Below are 19,043 nucleotides of genomic sequence, written 5' to 3'. Positions count from 1 at the left end.
ATACTGGCCAACCAATATATTGGTCTGGCTCTAAAATAAAGTGATCAATAACTGAAGCCTAATCCAAATATATCAATCAGATATCAATCTGAAATGGGTTATTCATTATAATGAGTACTTTTACTTTTTATACTTTTAGTATAGTTTGTACTTATACTTTAGTAAGACTTTGAATGCAGGACTTTTACTTTAATGGAGTATTTTGACATGTGGTATTACTACTTTTCCTAAAGTAAAAGATCTGAATACTAAAATTATAAAAATTCAAACTCAGCACTGACCAGCACAGTGAACAGTATTGTCAAAAGTGCCCAAAAGAAAAGATATCAGGTTGAAATATTACTTTGGCCAAGTGAAAGTCACTAATATGAATTGTACTTGATTAAAAATGTACTTTAGTATCAAAAAGTAAAAGTAAATGATGTATATGTTGTACATGTAGTATGTGTAGAGAGCTGGATTTAAAAGACAGATTACTTTAGGGCAGACTTTTTCAGACTTCAACAAGTGAGAAGGAATCAATTAATTTACTGCTGGATGCAGCAAAGATGTGCACTGTAGGGGAAATCCCTCTGTTAAGGAAGTATGGCGTCATCTTGTGGAAAAACCCTGTTAAATCACACAAAGTGTTCACACGCGAGCGCCAGCAGAGGGAACCCTACACCCACATAATGTTAGCTCAAGCAAGGTGAACTCCTCAGGAGCTGAGATATTTAATATCCTGGTATATCTGTAGTCTTGCCTCACCTCTTTTATCTTGAGGGAATGCACATTAGCTTTTTTGTTATTGCCGGGATGGAACTGATTATCTGAGCATGTGTTGTTCCCTCGTCACAGCAGCTTTAAGCGATTGAATAACTGCTGATGTGAACAGTAAGAAACACACTGAAGCCTCTCTTATAAACAGACATGTCCTCTGCATAGTGGAGCCCCGTGGCCAATCTTTGGCAGCGTCGAGATGTGCTAAATGAACGGCCTCGCTGATGGGGATGGCAACATTAATTGTAAGGCGGGGGCTGTGGTCGGAGAACTGGGGCAGGCACCTGCTGCAGAAGTGGGTGAAGATGAAGAATGCTGTCCTAGATTGCCCACCAGCTCACCTTAAACCCAACCCGCCAAATTAATCAACTCTTCAGAGGCCATCAGGTTTGTCTGGGGCAGGCATCCGAGGAGGGAGAGGAGCCCGTTTTTAAGGCACAGGTCACACAGACCTGTAGGAGCCTCCTTCATTTAAGAGGAGAACAATACCACGCTGCAACGGTGCACAGGCACTGGGGTTTAGACTTGCCCTGCAGGATGGAGTGGTAAGATGCAGCCTGTCTTCAGCCATCTGTCTCTTTGTCTCAGCGCGTTCTCTCATGAGATGTGTTTTGAATGTGCTGGGGTTGAAAACGCTGCTGAGGAGGGTGATGTTTGATGAGGTGCGCCGAGACAGAGGGGGCTTGGGAGGCCCATAGGGAGCACAGATGACTAACTCACTACTCCTCCTAATCTAGGACAAGCACACCTAGACATCCTTCATGACTCTAATGTTTTACTCGTGTCGGGCCAAAAATATGTCCGCTGAGGTTAGCCAAAGTGGGTCGCCCAACAGCTTTTTTTGGATCACAGAAAAAGAAATCGTGCCATCTAAATGATCGCTGTCTTCTCAAACCCACCCTGGACGGCAAGAAAGCCTTCCCCGCCAGTTTATTTTTACAAGTATCAAACTGGGTCAATGACGCCACAGAATATGACAAAACCCAATTTCAACAGTGTTTAAAAGCCTCCACAGACAGAGTGAAATCCTTTTTCAAAACATTTTTATTGGTCTTATAGAAAATAAAGTAAGCTGTATCAACAAACATACAATATATACATCAATAACTTAGACACCTCAGAGAATCACGTTTAAATCCACAGTTGTTACTGTATATATGAATACATAGTACTTATCTACAGATTGCAAAAAGTACAATAATTTAATTTATAAATAGTTACAATTAACTATTGTCTGTTTTCATACAAAGTACTGCAATATTTTATTACAACCCATACAGAAAAATAACAAAACAGATTATTAACTTTGTATTACTCGCTTTAGTCAGATTTTTAAACCTTTGAAACACAGACCCAACTCCATGGAGCAAGAGGAAAAAACCTGCACAGTCAACTGTTTACAAAGCATTATATCATGAAAAAAAGCCAACGTCTTGAGAGAGCTATTAAATTCAACTGCCACACAAGTGCTGTTATTTATCCTCTCTAAAATGTTGTTTGTAAAAAAAAAAACAAGAAAAAAAAAACAAGAAAAAAAAAGCGGCAAGGAATTAAAAAATGAAATCTGCAGAACAAATTACAGTGTTAAGATCAATTTCAAAATACACACTCGACACACGATGAGAACAGAAACGCTGTGGGTGATGCTACAGCAAACGACGAGCATTAATGACTGGTGTAGCAGCAGAGGAACCTCAAACGTACAAAACACGCGCGCACACACACACACAGGCATACCAGAGAAAGTAAAATATTGCAAGTGGCCCTTGTTGCATTCATTTCACTCAGTGCACAAACATTTATAATAATAGCAGTATGTTTCAGTCACAAGTCCAATTTATGGATTCAGCTAATTTAAGACCAGAGTAATTAGTGAGTAAGGCTCGAGTGCAACTGTCTCATGAATCCTTTTGAAAACAACCGTTACAGTTTGAACATGTTAGCTGCGATAAACAAGGGCCAATTGCTTCTTAAATTTAGGGATTCAAAAATCTGAGGGCAAAAAACAAAAACACACTTTACAAAAAAAATCTACAAAACAGCAAGAATTATTAAATAACAGACCATAGTCACTTTGACAATATTGATTACTCTTACATCTACTCTTTCACACCTTTTTCCACTGAGTTGCATATTAAGGGTCACTTTTTCACAATGGTCATTAATACCTACTGTAGCTACATATTATACACCTGTATGTGTGAGAGAGAGAGACAGAGACTCGTCGTCTCTAGCGGAGATCGAGAGATTGGTCGACGGTGCTGCTCGAACACCTTTAAAGACACTTGACACGAATAAAGATTCACTCCACAAGACTGCCACAGCAATAAGGACGCCAACATCGATACTGGGCTATGTCAAGAGTCAGATATATATTTTCCCACAGTTAACCAGTCAATGTAGATAGCTAAGCATGTTGACAAAGCGAGGAGGAGACTTGCGCACAGACAGTATTAACCAGCACCATGGTGGTCTCTGGCTGTAGATTTAACACCTCGCTGACACCATAAGACATTCTGACCAGCAGCAGAGCAGAGCAGAGCAGAGTGAGATCTGGATGAAGTGCATTCTGTTAATGTCATTACACGACTACTTTCACCTTGCGGTGTAAACCTCCTTCACTGTTAAATTCCTTTTTAGAGGACCGGCAGAGTGACGAGACACTTGGCACAGAAGGAGCGCCGCTGCTGGCAGCTGCTGTTGATTGTAATTCTACGTGGTCGTGCTGCGTCTCTTTCTGAGTGTGGATTGAAGAAGCCCTTTATGACATGCTTATTATATAAAAGAAAAGAAAACAAAGAAATGAGCAGAGCTGCCACCCCTGCCTCCCTTTTTTTTTTCATCGAGAACGGTTTGTTCATTTTTAGTGTGACCTGTTTTGTCCTGAGCAAAACAAGCAGGAGCTTATAGTGCATACAAACCCTACCGCTTTTAATCTGAAAATCTGAAGACCAGGGGACAAATTTACAGTGATGCTGCACCGTTTGGCGGTTACCCATTAAGTGCATTGTTGCAATCTTATCATTATTATCTTGAGGAAAGAATTCTCAACATTTGGAGAAAAATAACTATAAAATTGTTTAAAATTCCACGTTGTCTATCAAAAGTGACATTCGTGAGGTTATTAAAGTTGCTGTAAGTGTTGTTTTCTTATTAAAATAAGCGTTAAATAGCTCCATATTCCAACAGTAATCACTGTTACGGCACCATGTCAGAGAAAAGAAATGTTCTAGTATCCCTGCCCACTTTATCCAATCAGGACTGAGAACTCAAGAAAGAGGCGGTCCTGTCTGCACAGGAAACAGGCAGAAAACAGGATCCTCCTGTTCTGGTGCCTACACCAGCAATAGCAGAACAGGGAAAGCTACCAATTCCAGCTGGCAGAACATACTACCAAACAGGCCATGTGAAGAGAAAACGGTTGAAGAAAAGAAAGATTTGTGTAAATGTGATGACATTTAGTAGGGAGGAGATGATTTCTAGCTGCAAAATGGACAGGAAGCTAGCTAAAACGGTGGTGACAACGCTTACAGCAGCTTTAATTTCTATTCCTGCAAGCTAATCCAGACCAATTAAACAGCTGGAATGAATACGATAATGAAGTCTTCCTCTCAACAATGAAGTCATTTACTTTCAGGTTACAGAGGATGTGTTTAGAGGGCATCCAGCACCAGGTGCAGCCATTATTCAGACTTTGAGCTTCAGGTAAAAAGTCTTTTTAAGTTCATGTTCGCTAATGCCATTTCACCCAATTCTGTCTTACATGGCTCAAATGTGGTAAACTCTTAATGACAATATGATTTGTAACTAACACCAAGGAAGCGGAGGATATCACAGATGCCAATACGCACAAAGACAATTGACCTTGTTTACACCACCTAGTTTAGCTCTACAGATTTGTTTTTAAATAGCACAGCATTGACATCTATACAGTGAACGACACTGCCAACTTGTCACTTACACATCACATCACGCGCTACCCCACAGTACGCGCCTAGTCACTAGAAAAAAGCTATCAGACTTCAATAGTAAGCCACTTTCGGTACAATTGCAAAAAAGATGTCACAGGATTTTTTTTTTTTACGTTTTCTTTATCTGTATTTCTATAAACAATGGAAGGTAATCTACCTAGTAATAAAAACCAAGAACTCAACATTAGACAAAGTTTTCTACACCTTAACAATTCAAACAGTAAAGCTTGTGTAAAGATTTTCTTTTGGAAATATCTGACGGCCCTGTTGACAAGTAATTACAAAAAATGCAATATATTATCTTTTAAACAAAACAACTCGAACATACTTTCTCTATGAGCAAAAATGATGTTTCAAAAGGTTTGTGGATTTCACCGTCCCCACAAAACACGAGGATATTACTGTTATAACATTCAGGTTTTCAGATATTGTAGAAGAATCTCTCATATCGGAATGGCACTCGGCTCCGACACAATATCATTAAGAACTGCTGATCTTTTTTTTTTTTTTTTTAAATGTTTCCACTTAACCATAAATATGCAAGACCTCTTTGTATTTTCAGTGCATACATATATTATTGCATCTACCAGTCATGTCGATAATGACGAGTTCATTAAAGCCTGTCACATAAACAGAAATTAATGCAAGATTTGGGAGCATTATTTCATGATTATGGTCTTGACAGACGACCAACAAAATCACAAATTGGACTAATTTACTAGTTTTGGGTTAGTCAGGCTGTTTTGAAGACATCTGTAGCATCCATGCCAAGAGTTTGTGACCGTTTGTTATTCATCCCAATTTAAGTCAGTGCATAATAACAAGCAAAGGGGTTCATAGTGAGATGTGTGCTGGCTTTTTCAGTTATTTTACTGGTTGTGAGACTCTACGAATGCCGATTCATAGGACGGAAAAACTTAAGAGTTCAGTCTTAAGGAAACAGACATTACTTACTGCACCTTATCAGTAATCAACAAGCTATTAACAGTCTGGATTTGATGCCAAATATTGCCTTCTTGAACACAATCTACTTTTAAAATAAAATGTTTCAGTATTGCCAATATGTCACCATGTGATCTCCTAAACAATTTGATTGTGTCACCCTAAAGCATGATGTGTCTGTCTAAAAGGTACAGACTGCTGAGTCATACTTTCAGAGTGAATTTGGGAAGCATGTCATTAGTGTTTGTTACGAGGATTAAAATTGAGAACTTACACAGGTAATCCTGCGCCGTGTTACGATGCACTGACTAGAGTTTAGTCTTGAAAATCTTCCTCCCGCCCCTTTCTGCTACTACGACCTAGCCTCCGTTTTGGATTTGACGATGGTGATGACGCTGGTGGCACCGACTTTACCAGGGATGAGGGGCCCTATGACGGAGGCCATAGGCCCCCTGGCGGAGGTGACGGGGCTGCGGGCCACAGTCCTGGCAAAGCTCTGCAGGGCCTCGTACTTTGAACGCAGAGCGTCCAGCTCCACCTTCATGCTGGCATTCTCAGTGGCCAGCTTGTCCACTTCCTGCTGCAGCTGAGCCTTTTGCTTCTCCAGCTCCTCCTTCTGGGTGACACGCTTCACCCGGCAGCTCGCGGCGTAGCCCCGGTTCTTCAGGGTACGCCGTCGCTGCTTCAGCTGAAGGATTTCCTCCTTTGTCAGGCCTCGTAGATGCTGGTTCAGCTCCCGCACGGACATGGTTACCAGCTCGTCGTCTGTCAGGCTGGTGCCATTTTCCCCTGGCTCCCGCTTCACCTGTAGATGGGATTTAGTTAGAGTCGATTTTTACATTGGCATTTAAAAAGGAGCGAACTTCTGAGTTTGAATTTCTTCTCCAAAATGACATAGTGCCCCTCTCCATAATTACTTTAAAAGTTATATAGTGTCTCTATAAATTCTTCCAACCCAGTCTCCACATGAAATGTTGGCATTTTACAGTTTTGCAAACTACGGATATTTTAAATTTGTACATGTCATACATATCATATCAACATTTCTAAAATATGTGTCATTTCACGTTCAGATTACTTGCGTTTATGAGCTGACTTTCATGTCTACGGAGGTGGAGGGGATGGTGGTGCGAGACCGCTGTTTGAGAAGGCGTTTCAACATTTGTTGGCGTGAAACCACTGGATATTTTCAACACGATGTCGGGACTAGGGATGGGAGGATATAAGATTTTATCGCGGATCGAGATTAAAAACACTGGTAAATTTCCATTATCGGAGTAATCGTGAATCAGGATAAGCCTGTAACCATGGCAATAGGCCTGGCTTGCCTATTGTATCCCCAAAATGTAAGGTGTAGTGAGTCCAGTATGTTTGCAGAGTTTTAAACATATTTCGATGATTGTCGGGATAATATCGTGAATTGCAATTATTTTGACCAGGATAATCATGAGATGAAATTTCACACCGTCGCATGCCTAGTCGGGACAGTTTCTAGCTGTGTTTGTAGCAACAGTCAAAACATGATCGTACATTAGCAACACACTGGTGGGCTTAATTTGTCACTCTTTGACAAATTAAATTTGCTGTCATACATGCTAATTACCTTCAAGGCCTTGTTTCCCTTGTGTGTGGTAGTCATGCCACAAGAGCCGCGTCCACCTGTACTGCTGGTTGGTCTGTGGGGAAGAAAAGTCACTGTGAGTATAAAGAACAATACCACAAGAATAGAAAAGCTTGAAAGAAGAACACTTCTGTGAAATACACAAGAAAGTATTTTTCTGGCAGCGAAGCTACAGCATGACTAAGTCCTTCAAATACACAAGCCATAAAGTGGGTCAAGGACTTAACACTTCCTTGTAAATGATGCCAAGTCTGTTCAGCAAGTGGTACCTGGACTATTACTGCACCTGTCGGTAAGAGGAAACAACTTAGTGGTATGCATTTCCTCCTCCGACAAAGGTCTCTCACTTGGATCCTTCGCTGCATTTAAAGTGCAGCGTGGCCAGTCACAAGGAGGATGACATTTAGTCGGCTGGCAGCGATTCACAATGATTTCTTGGAAGACAAAACTCGAGTCACTTTCGTTAAGAGCAGCCTCTCAGAGCGGAGGACGTGGACAGACTGAAACAAAGCCTCCAGCCTTTCTACTGTAGATATAACCTCAGCTAAATGCATCCGCAGGAGGGACGCTGGGCAGGCTCTCGTCTACTGTCCGAGCTGTCCAGTCTAGACAGTCACACCTGTCTAGATTTGGCTGGTGTGTGACTATAATCCCATAAATCAATGAGAGAGGGGTATGTTGTGACTACTGCAGAGCCTCAGCTACCGTCCAGAATAACATGGCTGCACTGCAGTTCATTCTGTCATGTCAGTACTGAGGGAACACCGAGAGAAGCTGTGCAGGCAAGAAATCTAACCTGGTGGTGTTAAGACAGACAGAAGGTTGGGTGCCTTCTGTCTCAGGATAAGCAAACACACACATAAACACACACAGCTGTGGCTCTGGGTGCTTTACACTACACACGGTAAATGCTGCATCAGCGACACAGGCACCCACCGCAGTCAGCCCAGCCAGCACATTGCCTCTGTAAGCTGATTTACACAGGCCAGCGGAGTGTTTGTGCTTAGCACATAAACAAATGCATGTGGGCTCTTACAACTTTTTAGCATCAAAACAGGAAACAAAAGAATCCCCACAAAAAGAGGAACTACTGTCAAGTGTGTGCATGTGTTTACAGCCTACACTAAGCTACAAATCATGTTTATGTATGATGTGAGTAGCGAAGCTCAGAGAGGGAGAAAAAAATAAATAAAAGAGATGAGACGTAGCTCCGAAGTGCACTAAGATGGCCAGGATATTTCCATGGCAACAAAAGGGTGCTACAGGTGGACCGGTCACCTGAGCCAAACAGGGAGAGACAGACGCTTGTTAAAAATGACCTGAATACGACACTATCACACAGGCGGGGGACATAACATGAGGTCAGACTGTGACTCGCATTCTTGATGCTTTCACTTCAAAAACTCCTCTGGCTCCTCATAAAACGGCAATGTTTCCCCGTGCTGCGTATGCCCGTATTAACAAAAAGAGAAAGGCCTTTCACGTTCTGAGGAGGACTTTTTAAATGCGATACTTTCATCCTTGTTGGGCTGGCTATGAATAGCCGACTGATAGTAACACCTACCTTTCACCGGCCTTTGTGGTGACTCATTTCCAGTAAGCATTTGGACCACAGATGCAAAACATAATGGGATAATGGTCTGCTTGATGATGCACAGATAATGGACAAATAGACAGGAAAGTACTCCACTAATAGCTACTGGGATGAGAGTGGAAAAAAAGGCTGCTTCTTCCAAATTTCATATAAGCCTATCATTTTCCCCTCAGCTGCCCAGACCCAACATTGTTCAATAAGCAGTTGGAATCTTGAAAATGCGGAGAGATGGCACATTGTCCAGGTTGAAGAGGCGTATTCGGTCACACAGCTGTGTAGGGGTAACATAGTAGGAATGGCTTGGCATGGCTGAAAGCTCACCATATGACACCGTGGAAGGATTGCGCCCAGGCTGCAACCCTCCAGCACAAGCTGCTGCCAACAGACGGCTACCAATGACAGGGCATGGCAGCCCAACACAGACAAGGTCCAATGCACAGCTGCTCCCTTCCACTACCAGGCATGTCATACCTCGCAGAGACAAAGAGGCCCGCTCACACAAACACACGGAGAGAAAAAAGAGAACGGAAAACACACCTGTAATTTTCCCTAAAAAAGTGACAGGGAAATTTCAGACTTGCTGCACTGATTTGCAACAGGATGCCCTTGCATTTGACAAGTTCACCGAAAACAAGGACGTCAGACACCGATGCCTTCCTTGCACACATGCATCACCTCCTATTAATGATCTCAGGTCTTTTGTTTGTTCCTAGCAAAAGGGAGCAGCAGGCGAAAGCTGCAGCTCGGAGCACGGGGCCGGTAGAGGCAGGGAGCAAGCGCGGGGACACAGACGTCTTTTGTAGGCGCTTGCTGAATTTTTATGAATCGCCTGGAAGAACGCTGACAAATCAGAGCTGATTGCTTGTGGAGGAGAGACATCACACCCACAGGAAATAGAAATCGCTGAGTGTGGTCACCCAGAGAAAGGGAAGGAGGGGATGGTGAGAGAGACAGACAGAGAGGGAAAGAGAGGGTGAGAAGAAAAGAAAGAGAGAGAGAGAGAAAGAGAGAGAAAACAGCCTTGTGGAAAAATGCATGCTCGACACATTTGGAGGAGCTTGAGAAGAACAGGTTGAGGTTGAAAAAAAAAAAAAAGATACTGATCTCAGCAAGGACCAAAACCAAGGTGCCAATTAGGAAGTTGTGAAGTTGAACCAACACCACGCGAGCAACCCGGCCAACCTTCAAAAGCTGTCTGTGTTCATGCGAATCTATAGAGGGCAGCTCGTGGAGGTGGGGTCGGCTTAGGTTGAGACTCAAGGCGGGGGAGAAAAAAACTCTGCTGGGATAAATGCTGATGTGACATGATAGGTCCGGCCTTGAGCCCGTGTCATGCTTTAATGATATCATCCCCTCCACAGGATCTCTCCAGGGGGGCTGCCAAGGATGGACACCATTAGCTAGGGGACCCTTTGTTGAGGGGGAACCGAGGCTACAGCATCCACGTACTGCGTCCCCTGATGAATATTTATCACTGTCGTTCGCTGCCTAAGGTGGGGGTGGGAGACAGGGGCGGGGGGTGGGAGGCTGAATAAAGATGCTCAGGAGGTGATTCTTCAAGGATACATCCAAGGCTCTTCCATCAACGGCTGTCTCAAAATGGCGGTGGGCTGGTGGGGGCGGGGGGTGGATTTCTGGTAGTCGAGGTGGCACGCATGGTGGTTCAGGGCTGCAGGGAGAGCCAGCTCCACTTGACAGCAGTGTAACAAGATTATCAGGGCCATAAGAGCAAACAAAAACCCCTGCAACCTGCCTCAGAATCCAGATTACGACAGCGCCTGCTCTCTGAATACTAAACGTGGCTGGGGAGGACTAACAGGCTTTACCGAGACATGACAGTCGATTGCACATCACGTAACTAATCACATGCACATGTATCCACGCTGAGACAGATCGCCAAAACCACACAAGCACATATAAATTTAACTTGTCATGATCAATTCTTGAGGAGAAGCGTCCGAGCACTTGGCACCGGCGGCTTGCTAATGAAGTGAATAAAACTAGACAGTGGAGGTGCATGCTGATGAAAGACTGTTTTCAGGAAAAGCGCGGGCAGCGTCCAACAATGGCAACTCAGTTCTGTGAAAGTAACAGCTGAATATCATCTCACACCAAACAATGCTTTTCGCTCCAAAGGAGAGGACGAACAGGGCGGCTCATTTTGGTCATATGCCTATTTTAAATCTTCTTCCTCTGCTGTGACCAGTCCAGACTTGTAAAGGTTTGTACAGCCAAGAGAAGAGACATAGGAGATGTGGCCTAAGATGATAGAACGGCTTAGCATTCTGTTGTCTTTGCACATCTTATACAATTAACACATGAAAAAAAGAGGAGAGCTGGATGTGAAGTCAGTGTGATCACCTATTCAGTTTCCCTGATCAATAATGTATGAGACATGTAGCCTCTCGCTCCATTATCATGGACTTTCCACAGGAAATAGAGCGATGATGACCACACAGATACCCAAAAGCACACGATGAGATAAGCCTGTGAAAAAATAAAAAGAGATGTCAGCACTTTCCCATCATACTTTGTGCTTATTTGTGCTCCATCAGGGGTCAGACGTTTAATGCAGCCAGCCAACCACGCCATCCCGGATGCCATAAATAGTCATCTTCACCACTTCACGCCTGATCAGAGCCACTACTTTTACTCCCTCCCTACTAGTTTGGGAGTCGAAAAAAGATCGCCTAGATATTCAGATCTAATCATTCCTCCCTTCAGCTGAGTGAAGTCAATTATCAAGCACGCTCCATGTGTTGGGCGCCATTTAACTGCAAATTAAAAATCAGACTCCTCTGATAGCTCTGGAAGACTTACTGGATGACTGGTACGAACTTGTGCACGGAGAGAGCAGCAGAGTGCGAGTGAGTGTGTCTGTCTGAAAGAAAGAAAGGTACGATGGGAAGAGGGGAGGGAAGCTATTAACTACTAAGTATTCAGAGCGTGAAATAAGAGTGACAAAAAGAGGGAGAGGGGAAATCATTCAGCAGCTTTCACAGGGAAATGTGATACGCTTGTAGTAGAGGGGAAATACTAAGCCAATGCTTTTGACCAGCGGAGGTTCAGGGCGATGCAAAAATAGCAGTTCACTGAAATCTTTTGGATCCTGACTCACAGCATAAATACAGTATGACTATTCCACTGAAGAGTTAAATGGTTGTTAGGAACAGTCTGTACTTTGCCCTAATAAAGCTCTGACTTGCAAATGATGTCAAGGTAGATATAAAGACATACTTTCACTATGAAACTAAATATGTGATCGTTTTATCCAAGGCTTTGGTGACTCTTGCTCCAGAAACTCATACAGTAAAAATAAGATTTGACTTAACAGAATGAACTTCTACCATCTGCCGAATAAATAACGATAGACTCATTATGATTAACTTATTTATCAGCACCTACATGTTTCTAATTTTACAAAGCACCGAATTTAGTCTTAATTATTTTGATGCCTTTAAGTTAATAAAGAGTGAAGCTGCAATTAGTCAATTAATCAATAACGTGACCAGAAGATAATTTATTTCCAAACTATTTTGATGATATTTTTCATGCAATAATGTAATAAATCTGTGACGGTACATGAAGAGTCTCTGGGTTTTGTATTGTTTATTGGACAAATAAAGAGAATTTTCACAATTGTTTTGGCATTTTACAGACTACACAATTAATTGATTAATTGCGAAAACAATTGGCTGATTAATTGAAAATCAAAACAATCGTTAGTTGAAGCCCTAATTGGTATTTACATTTTAAATGCTCAATTATTCAATAATTGCTAATCTTAGATTACACTATATTTTCAGGATTAAAGGCAAATGCTTTTTAGGTTAATAACTAATTAGTCAAGCATGTGTTATTTATGTTGCTTTTATGCTTAACGTGTTTGTCAATATTGCTCAATTTGAAAATCAGTCTCGAAGTATAAAGTATAACTGGTTGTAAGATGGAAGCGAACAACATTAAAGTTAAATATCCGTACAAAACACTGAGCATTCGTCCAAATGTGAAAATAGACACCACAAAAGGATGCACTATAATAAACTCTGGCACTGAGAAAGTCCCATATGGAAGCTAGTATGTTATACCATGCAGAAGAGCATGTGGTACATTTATGTCTGTGATTTGCATCCAGTTCATGTGGTTTAAAGTGAAAACATGAATCACCGCCCCCGAGGGATTCTGTATTTTCTGGAGTCACTGAAAATGTGAAGCTTATTTAAAGGGACTCGGGTTAGACTGGTTTGAATTAACGAATGTTTCGATACATACAGATTTATCCATTTCCGAGCTCAGTAGCTGCTGTTTACTCTCAGAGCTGCTCTGTTAGTACAAGCAGTAGGACAGGAGAGGAGACTTCATTGGCCTTCTGCAGCATCTGCCTGGAGGACTTGATTAAACAGGAAGAGAATAGCTCTTGATACTTCGGCCTTGCACTGGCAGAGGAAGTAAGGGTTGCAGGCAACCCACACACTGGAAAAATATCCAGGAGCTTTACTACACTGGTTGCATACATATTAAATGCACATTGCATTGACCTAACAACTACAACACAGCATTCTGCACACAAAAGGCTAAACTAGAGCAGTTCAATACATTTTAATGCTACTGAAAGTAAAACAGCACTGCATTAATTCACATCTGTTACTGGTTACTACTGCACAGCCATGATTTCTCTTCTGAAACACCACTCTGTGATAACGCCATCACACAAACAGAGCTCAGCAGCACCACCGAGTTAAAAAACATAATAAAGAAAACAAATTTATCATCTTGTTTTTCTCCTGTGGAGGGCTTTGATTCAAGTGCAGTCGGTTAGCAGCAGAGTTATTACCTGAGAGTAACAAAGATGCTAATTTCTATTAATAACACTGCCAGCGCTCAGTTCAAATTATGCCAAGTGACTGATGATGTCTGCCTACAGGATATTTGATGGAGCCTCACACTTCATGTGCTGGTCTAAAAAAGAAAATCACAATTACGTCACTCCAGCATACAGTCTGAAATAACAACCGTTCCTTCAGTACCGAGACTTTTAAGTCAAGTCTCCCTCAACTGATCACCTGGGGAGTCCTCACTCAGTGCTTCACATACTTTCAAATTTCAAGAAATGTAGAAGTGGAATAAAGATTGTTAAATGGTCTAATGGTCACAAGTTTGATCCCCGCAGCACCCAGTGTGTCCGTCCACAGAGCTGAAAATATTATCATTAACTACTATGTAATTTTGGAGAAGAAATTCCACATTGAGTGAATCAATGAAGAACTTTCTCTTCCGATTGAAATTCCTTCCCCAAAATTACCTTTAATCTTGAGCAAGAAACTGAGCTGCAACCTGCTCACCCTGTTACTGCAGCTGTATACTTAATAACTGAGCAAATATCAAATAATGAACTCATTGTTCTATTTAGCGATAAAGAAAGCAGGATAGTCTTTAAAGAATTTTGTCACTCTTCTTTTGTAAAGAAGGAGTATTTTGTAGCATTAAAACCTGCACATTTATAAAATTTGATTGTCATCTTGTCTACCAGTGCCAGTTAAAAGATATTGACTGGACAAAACAAGTAATACAAAGTCTGAATGCTGTATCCTGCAGCATACAATCTGCTAATTTGATCAAGAACCAAAACATGCAGTATTAGTGGCAGTTTAATGATCTGCTTGAGCTCCTTTTCTATGTGCTGCTTGTCTAAGAAAAAGGTCTCCCTATATTTAACCTCTTTATAAACATGACTTGGGATGTTAATGATTCAGGATTAATCATTGTTTAGTATTTAACCGAGTTAATATCTATGAACCCACAATCAAGATCAGCACAAATCTATCCAAAAGTATCTTGTCACAAATTACAAATACTTGTTTATAAAATATATGAGTATAAAATACAAAATAATGGCATCAGAAAAAGTATTTAATTAAAATACCAGTAATTTGTACTACGAAAAGACCGAATAAGGGTTGGATTTTGTTGGGTCAGGTATTGAATAGCGATGGACTGGAGCTTTGCAATTAAAATGAAGTCATTATTTTGTGTTAGTTAGTTTATCAGTAAAGTAACTTGGTGTTTACCTTACCTTTTATTTTAACTCCTAATGTAGCGTTCCCTGAGTTTGCTTCAAACATAGATCATGTCAGACATTTGCATCCCTTCGCAGGATATATCAGAACATAGGAAGAACAGTCTATTTTTGTCCCCCAGTGCTCTCAGAAATGTATAGAAACTGCTGATTTCCTCATTATGTCATTAACTAGTTTCATTTCGACTTCTTACAGAAGTAAACGTCCGGTCAAATCACATGTTGCAAATGTCTTCTTTGCTTTACATTTGCATCCCTACCCCGGACACATCAGAACATAGGAAGAACAGTCTATTTTTAAGTGCACAGAAACTGTTTATTTCCTCATTGTGTCGTTAACTAGTTTCATTTCGAGTCCTTACAGAAGTATTTGTCCGGTCAAATGACTTGTTTTTCATGTCAGTTCACCACTGATGTCTCTCAAACATTAATCAGCCAAGTTAAAAGTAGGTTACATGATAAACAGCAGCTATTAATGCACTGCTTGACGCCTTTGCTCGCCATGTTCTGTCCGGTACTGGCTAATCTAAATTATGAACACACACACACAGGGCGGTAATGAACATGCCAAGTCTAACTCAAGTTCCAAACAGAAATTCATCAAACACACTTGCTACTCTGTCTGGATGAAAGTATTGCTTTGAGAAGTGGAGCGGGCATATCGCAACGCTAAGCAATCATAATCCGCACCGCACTTGCAAGAGGTTTCATCACCAACATTCCCTCCCTACTGCAAAAAAAGACGAGGAAAAAAAACTATATTGATCTTTTTCTCCCTTCCTTCCAGGCATTCCCATTTCCCCGTGCAGCTTAAGCAGCACTTTTGTGGACAAATCCCACATTTGTGTTCCTTTCTGGAGGCTATTAATTGTCCTGAATAGGCGTAACTAGTCCCACGGCACAGCTGTGTTGGCCATACAGAGGTGTTGGTGGCCAGACTGCGCCTTATGCTGTGTAAAGTCTTGCCTCGTGTTTCATCAACCTCAAATATCCCTCTTCTACCCTCCACCGCCTGCCCATTCTGAGCAACGCCACTGGGTATGAGTTGTGCACTCGGTTCACCTCTACGGTATCCAGACTTATTTTATCATCGCTACCTCAATGCAAGAGGCGATAAATCTCAGATCTGATCTCCACCACTCCCTGCATCCATTCCACACAGCCCCATCGGGCTCTAATATGGGCCCTCATCTGTTCTGGTTACCTGCAGAGAAAGGCAGAGATGGGCATTACGCTTTATTGCAAAGCCGAGCTTCTGATGTAGGGCCGGCCTGTCTGCTAAACACACTTCAATGCCCTGCTCGCATGAACAGAGATGATGAAATAAGTTGGATATCGGAGCAAGAATGGGCAACTTCTATCTGTTTAGCCCCGCTGCCTATAAACGCTCAACAGTTTCCAAGGTGACTTTTCAAATTGCACGGTGATTCTCCATGGATAATTCATTACCTGCCCTCCATAAGCATGCACTCTAATAGGCAGCAAATTTCATCATGTCACACACAGAGAAACAAGAGCATCTGCCTCCAAAATAAATCAAGTGTTATCCTGCGTAAGCTGGTTCTCAATAGTATTTAGCTTTTTGAAAAAAAGAAAATACAAAATAAAAACACACAAAAATACTTATCTCCTACGCCAGCATTTTATGTCAAATACCACCTGAATTATGTGTTGTTTTCAACTTCCCATACATCCCATAATTACACATGACCCAATTTAAACAGCCACTCGTTGCCAGACTCCATTATAACAACACATGCGGGCATAATATATTGCTTATCATGCATTTTTAAAATGGATTTGACATCGCAGTTGACACTTGAGCACTTAGTCGAAATGTACTCACACCCCGCTTGTTGATGTACATCCTGACAGCACTGCAATAAAAATGCACATTCTCAGCATGAATGTAGATGAGGCTATTGATAAATGCATGATGGTCATCACTTGATGCTCATGGCTTGATGACTGACTGTGCACGACAGATCAGCACCATTTCGATCCATGATGATGATGATAATAATCACAATAACAATAAAAGGCGGCTCGGTGATAGACATCGACCCCCTTTATCCAGCGAGCAGACCTTTGTGCGGTGGTGCCATATTTCGGGGTGGATTCTGAGAACGTCTAAATACATCATTGTGATGATTCAGCACGATAAAAATACCGCTACTTGTTTGTTGGCTCTGAGAATGAAACAATGCTTGCCTTGGCTGTGATATTAAAGCCAAGGACGGCGGGTTAGGTTTGCCTCTGCCATTGTTACAACTGAACCAGTGGTTAAATGAATTGTCACTTCAGGTGAACCAATTCGCTGCATTTCTTGAACAGATGAAATCCGCGCATGCATTCACATAAAGCCGCACGAAAGCTCACAACACGCTGCACAGATTTTTCTTTTTTTTTTTTTCTTTTTACAAAATCACGTTAACAAATGTCATGAAGGGGGGAATATTTAAAAAAAAATAAATTAAATATTTATTTATTTTTTAAAAAAACCAACCTGATCTCGCTAAACCGCTGCCTCGGCTCGCTCTTGCTCCTTTTCACAACGAGGTGATGAAGCAGCAGGTTTGAACAGCAAGAAGCGCATGAGTTGACAAACCAGCAAGAAGAAGAAGAAGAAGAAGAAGAAGACGGGGGAGGAGAAGAAGAAGAAGAAGAAGGTGCGATGTGATACACTGCACACGCAATATTTATCACAAAAGCAGCCTTAGTTGCACAGTTTTGACATTCCTCGACTCCTGTGTCTCCAGCCCCTCATCGGCTGCTTGTGAAAGTGGCAAACAACTCCCCGCCTACAAAACAAGCAGGCGAGGAAATCCCCGTGCTCAGCCTCCCTACTACCACTGAAGCATTATCCGAGCGATTTCTCTCCCCGCGGGGAAATCACCGTCAACGGGCGAAACTGCTGCCCGTCGTGACACCGAGTCCCGAATCAGAGTGACATGTTTGATCCGCGGCTCACGAGTGTGTACAAAAGATTAGCTGCCATCTCAGCATAGTAGCAGCCCGACTGTTGTCAGCTCCCGGCGAATACGCGACGTGTTTCCGGTACGGGCGTTTCACAATAAAAAACCCTCACAAGCGAGAGCAAGCGTGTTAGTCTTATTTTGAAATCCGTTTCTGGTACGCATCGTGCCAGCTTGACGACGACGGCTAGGCATGCTAGCCCGTGAAGCTAGCCGCAGCTCGTCGGCAAAGCATGCACACTCAGCATAACAACACCGACTCTGTTTGGTTTACAGACCCACCTGGCTTTAAAAAATGACGCTCTCTGGGGTTGTCGCCGTCAGTTTCCTCTCCTGGTACCGTCCCGACGGTGAGTAAACATCAGGGGCAGCGGATAAATGTCGGCTCACTGACAGAAGCGTTGGCGCTTCCAGACGCCAGCTCGTGCTCTCCTTGTTGATTCCTTTCTCTTGTATCGAAGCCAGACGTCATCGTGTTTGGTCACGTGCCTTCATTCATGAAGGATCTTCTTCCCTCACAAGAAAAAAAAAACATTTTCACCAAAAATGTTCCCCTTACTGTCACACTCTCACCAGCTGCTAACACTTATCAGGTGACTGGAAAACAGAACTGCTCGCCAACGATAAATAAATCACATCCACGTTTTTAATCATGTAAGCTTTTGAAAACTTCCAGTTTCATTGCATCTTAAGAAATATGTTTGAAAACTACTGGAGCTTATTGTTGCCAAACCACACAAAGAAAAAACAGATCACTATCGCGTTACAATGTGAAATTTTTTTTACAACAAGATGTTTTTCACCTTATAACAAGATACTTTAACGTTATTATGACTTAAATTTACCACGTTTTAATGTGTAAAAGCGATAAGTTCGTATGTTGTAAAAATGTGAAAATACCCTGATATAACGTGAAAACAATCCTGTAATCACAATAAAATCTTCATGTTATAATGCGATAGCGATCCGTTTTTCTTTTTGTGGTTTGGCAGCAATAGTCCTCCATAGTTTTCTAACATAATATGCCAAATACAAAAAAAACACATTTTCATCACTGTGATAACGAGATGACAACATGAAAATGTTATTGCTATAACATGATTTT

The 19,043-nt window shown here is 41.9% G+C and overlaps 1 protein-coding gene across 2 annotated transcripts; it reads right to left on the bottom strand.

The window, feature by feature from the left end:
• Positions 1 to 1,795: 1,795 nt before the first annotated feature.
• Positions 1,796 to 18,362, bottom strand: LOC141018893 (transcription factor MafG). 2 transcript variants are annotated; one of them, XM_073493635.1, is made up of 3 exons: positions 18,221 to 18,362; positions 7,276 to 7,348; positions 1,796 to 6,477 (listed from the first exon to the last, which is right to left on the bottom strand). In XM_073493635.1, exons 2-3 carry the CDS (start codon positions 7,309 to 7,311, stop codon positions 6,025 to 6,027), a joined length of 489 nt encoding a protein of 162 aa, XP_073349736.1. In that variant the 5' UTR covers positions 7,312 to 7,348; positions 18,221 to 18,362; the 3' UTR covers positions 1,796 to 6,024. The 2 variants fall into 2 exon arrangements, with proteins under 2 accessions (XP_073349736.1, XP_073349737.1); XM_073493636.1 differs by lacking the exon at positions 18,221 to 18,362 and adding an exon at positions 17,470 to 17,514.
• Positions 18,363 to 19,043: the final 681 nt, after the last annotated feature.

This window comes from Pagrus major, chromosome 23, assembly GCF_040436345.1.
Source record: "Pagrus major chromosome 23, Pma_NU_1.0".
Taxonomy (NCBI): domain Eukaryota; kingdom Metazoa; phylum Chordata; class Actinopteri; order Spariformes; family Sparidae; genus Pagrus; species Pagrus major.
Note: the sequence above shows the minus strand (reverse complement) of the source record. Positions and strands in the feature narration are given on the sequence as shown.

Bases quoted from the DNA above. Each gene is read 5' to 3' on its own strand.
- LOC141018893 (XM_073493635.1), bottom strand. From the start codon at position 7,311: ATGACTACCACACACAAGGGAAACAAGGCCTTGAAG. The intron at 6,478-7,275 runs GTAATTAGCATG...TCCCATCTACAG, and splicing joins AGGGAAACAAGGCCTTGAAG to GTGAAGCGGGAGCCAGGGGA.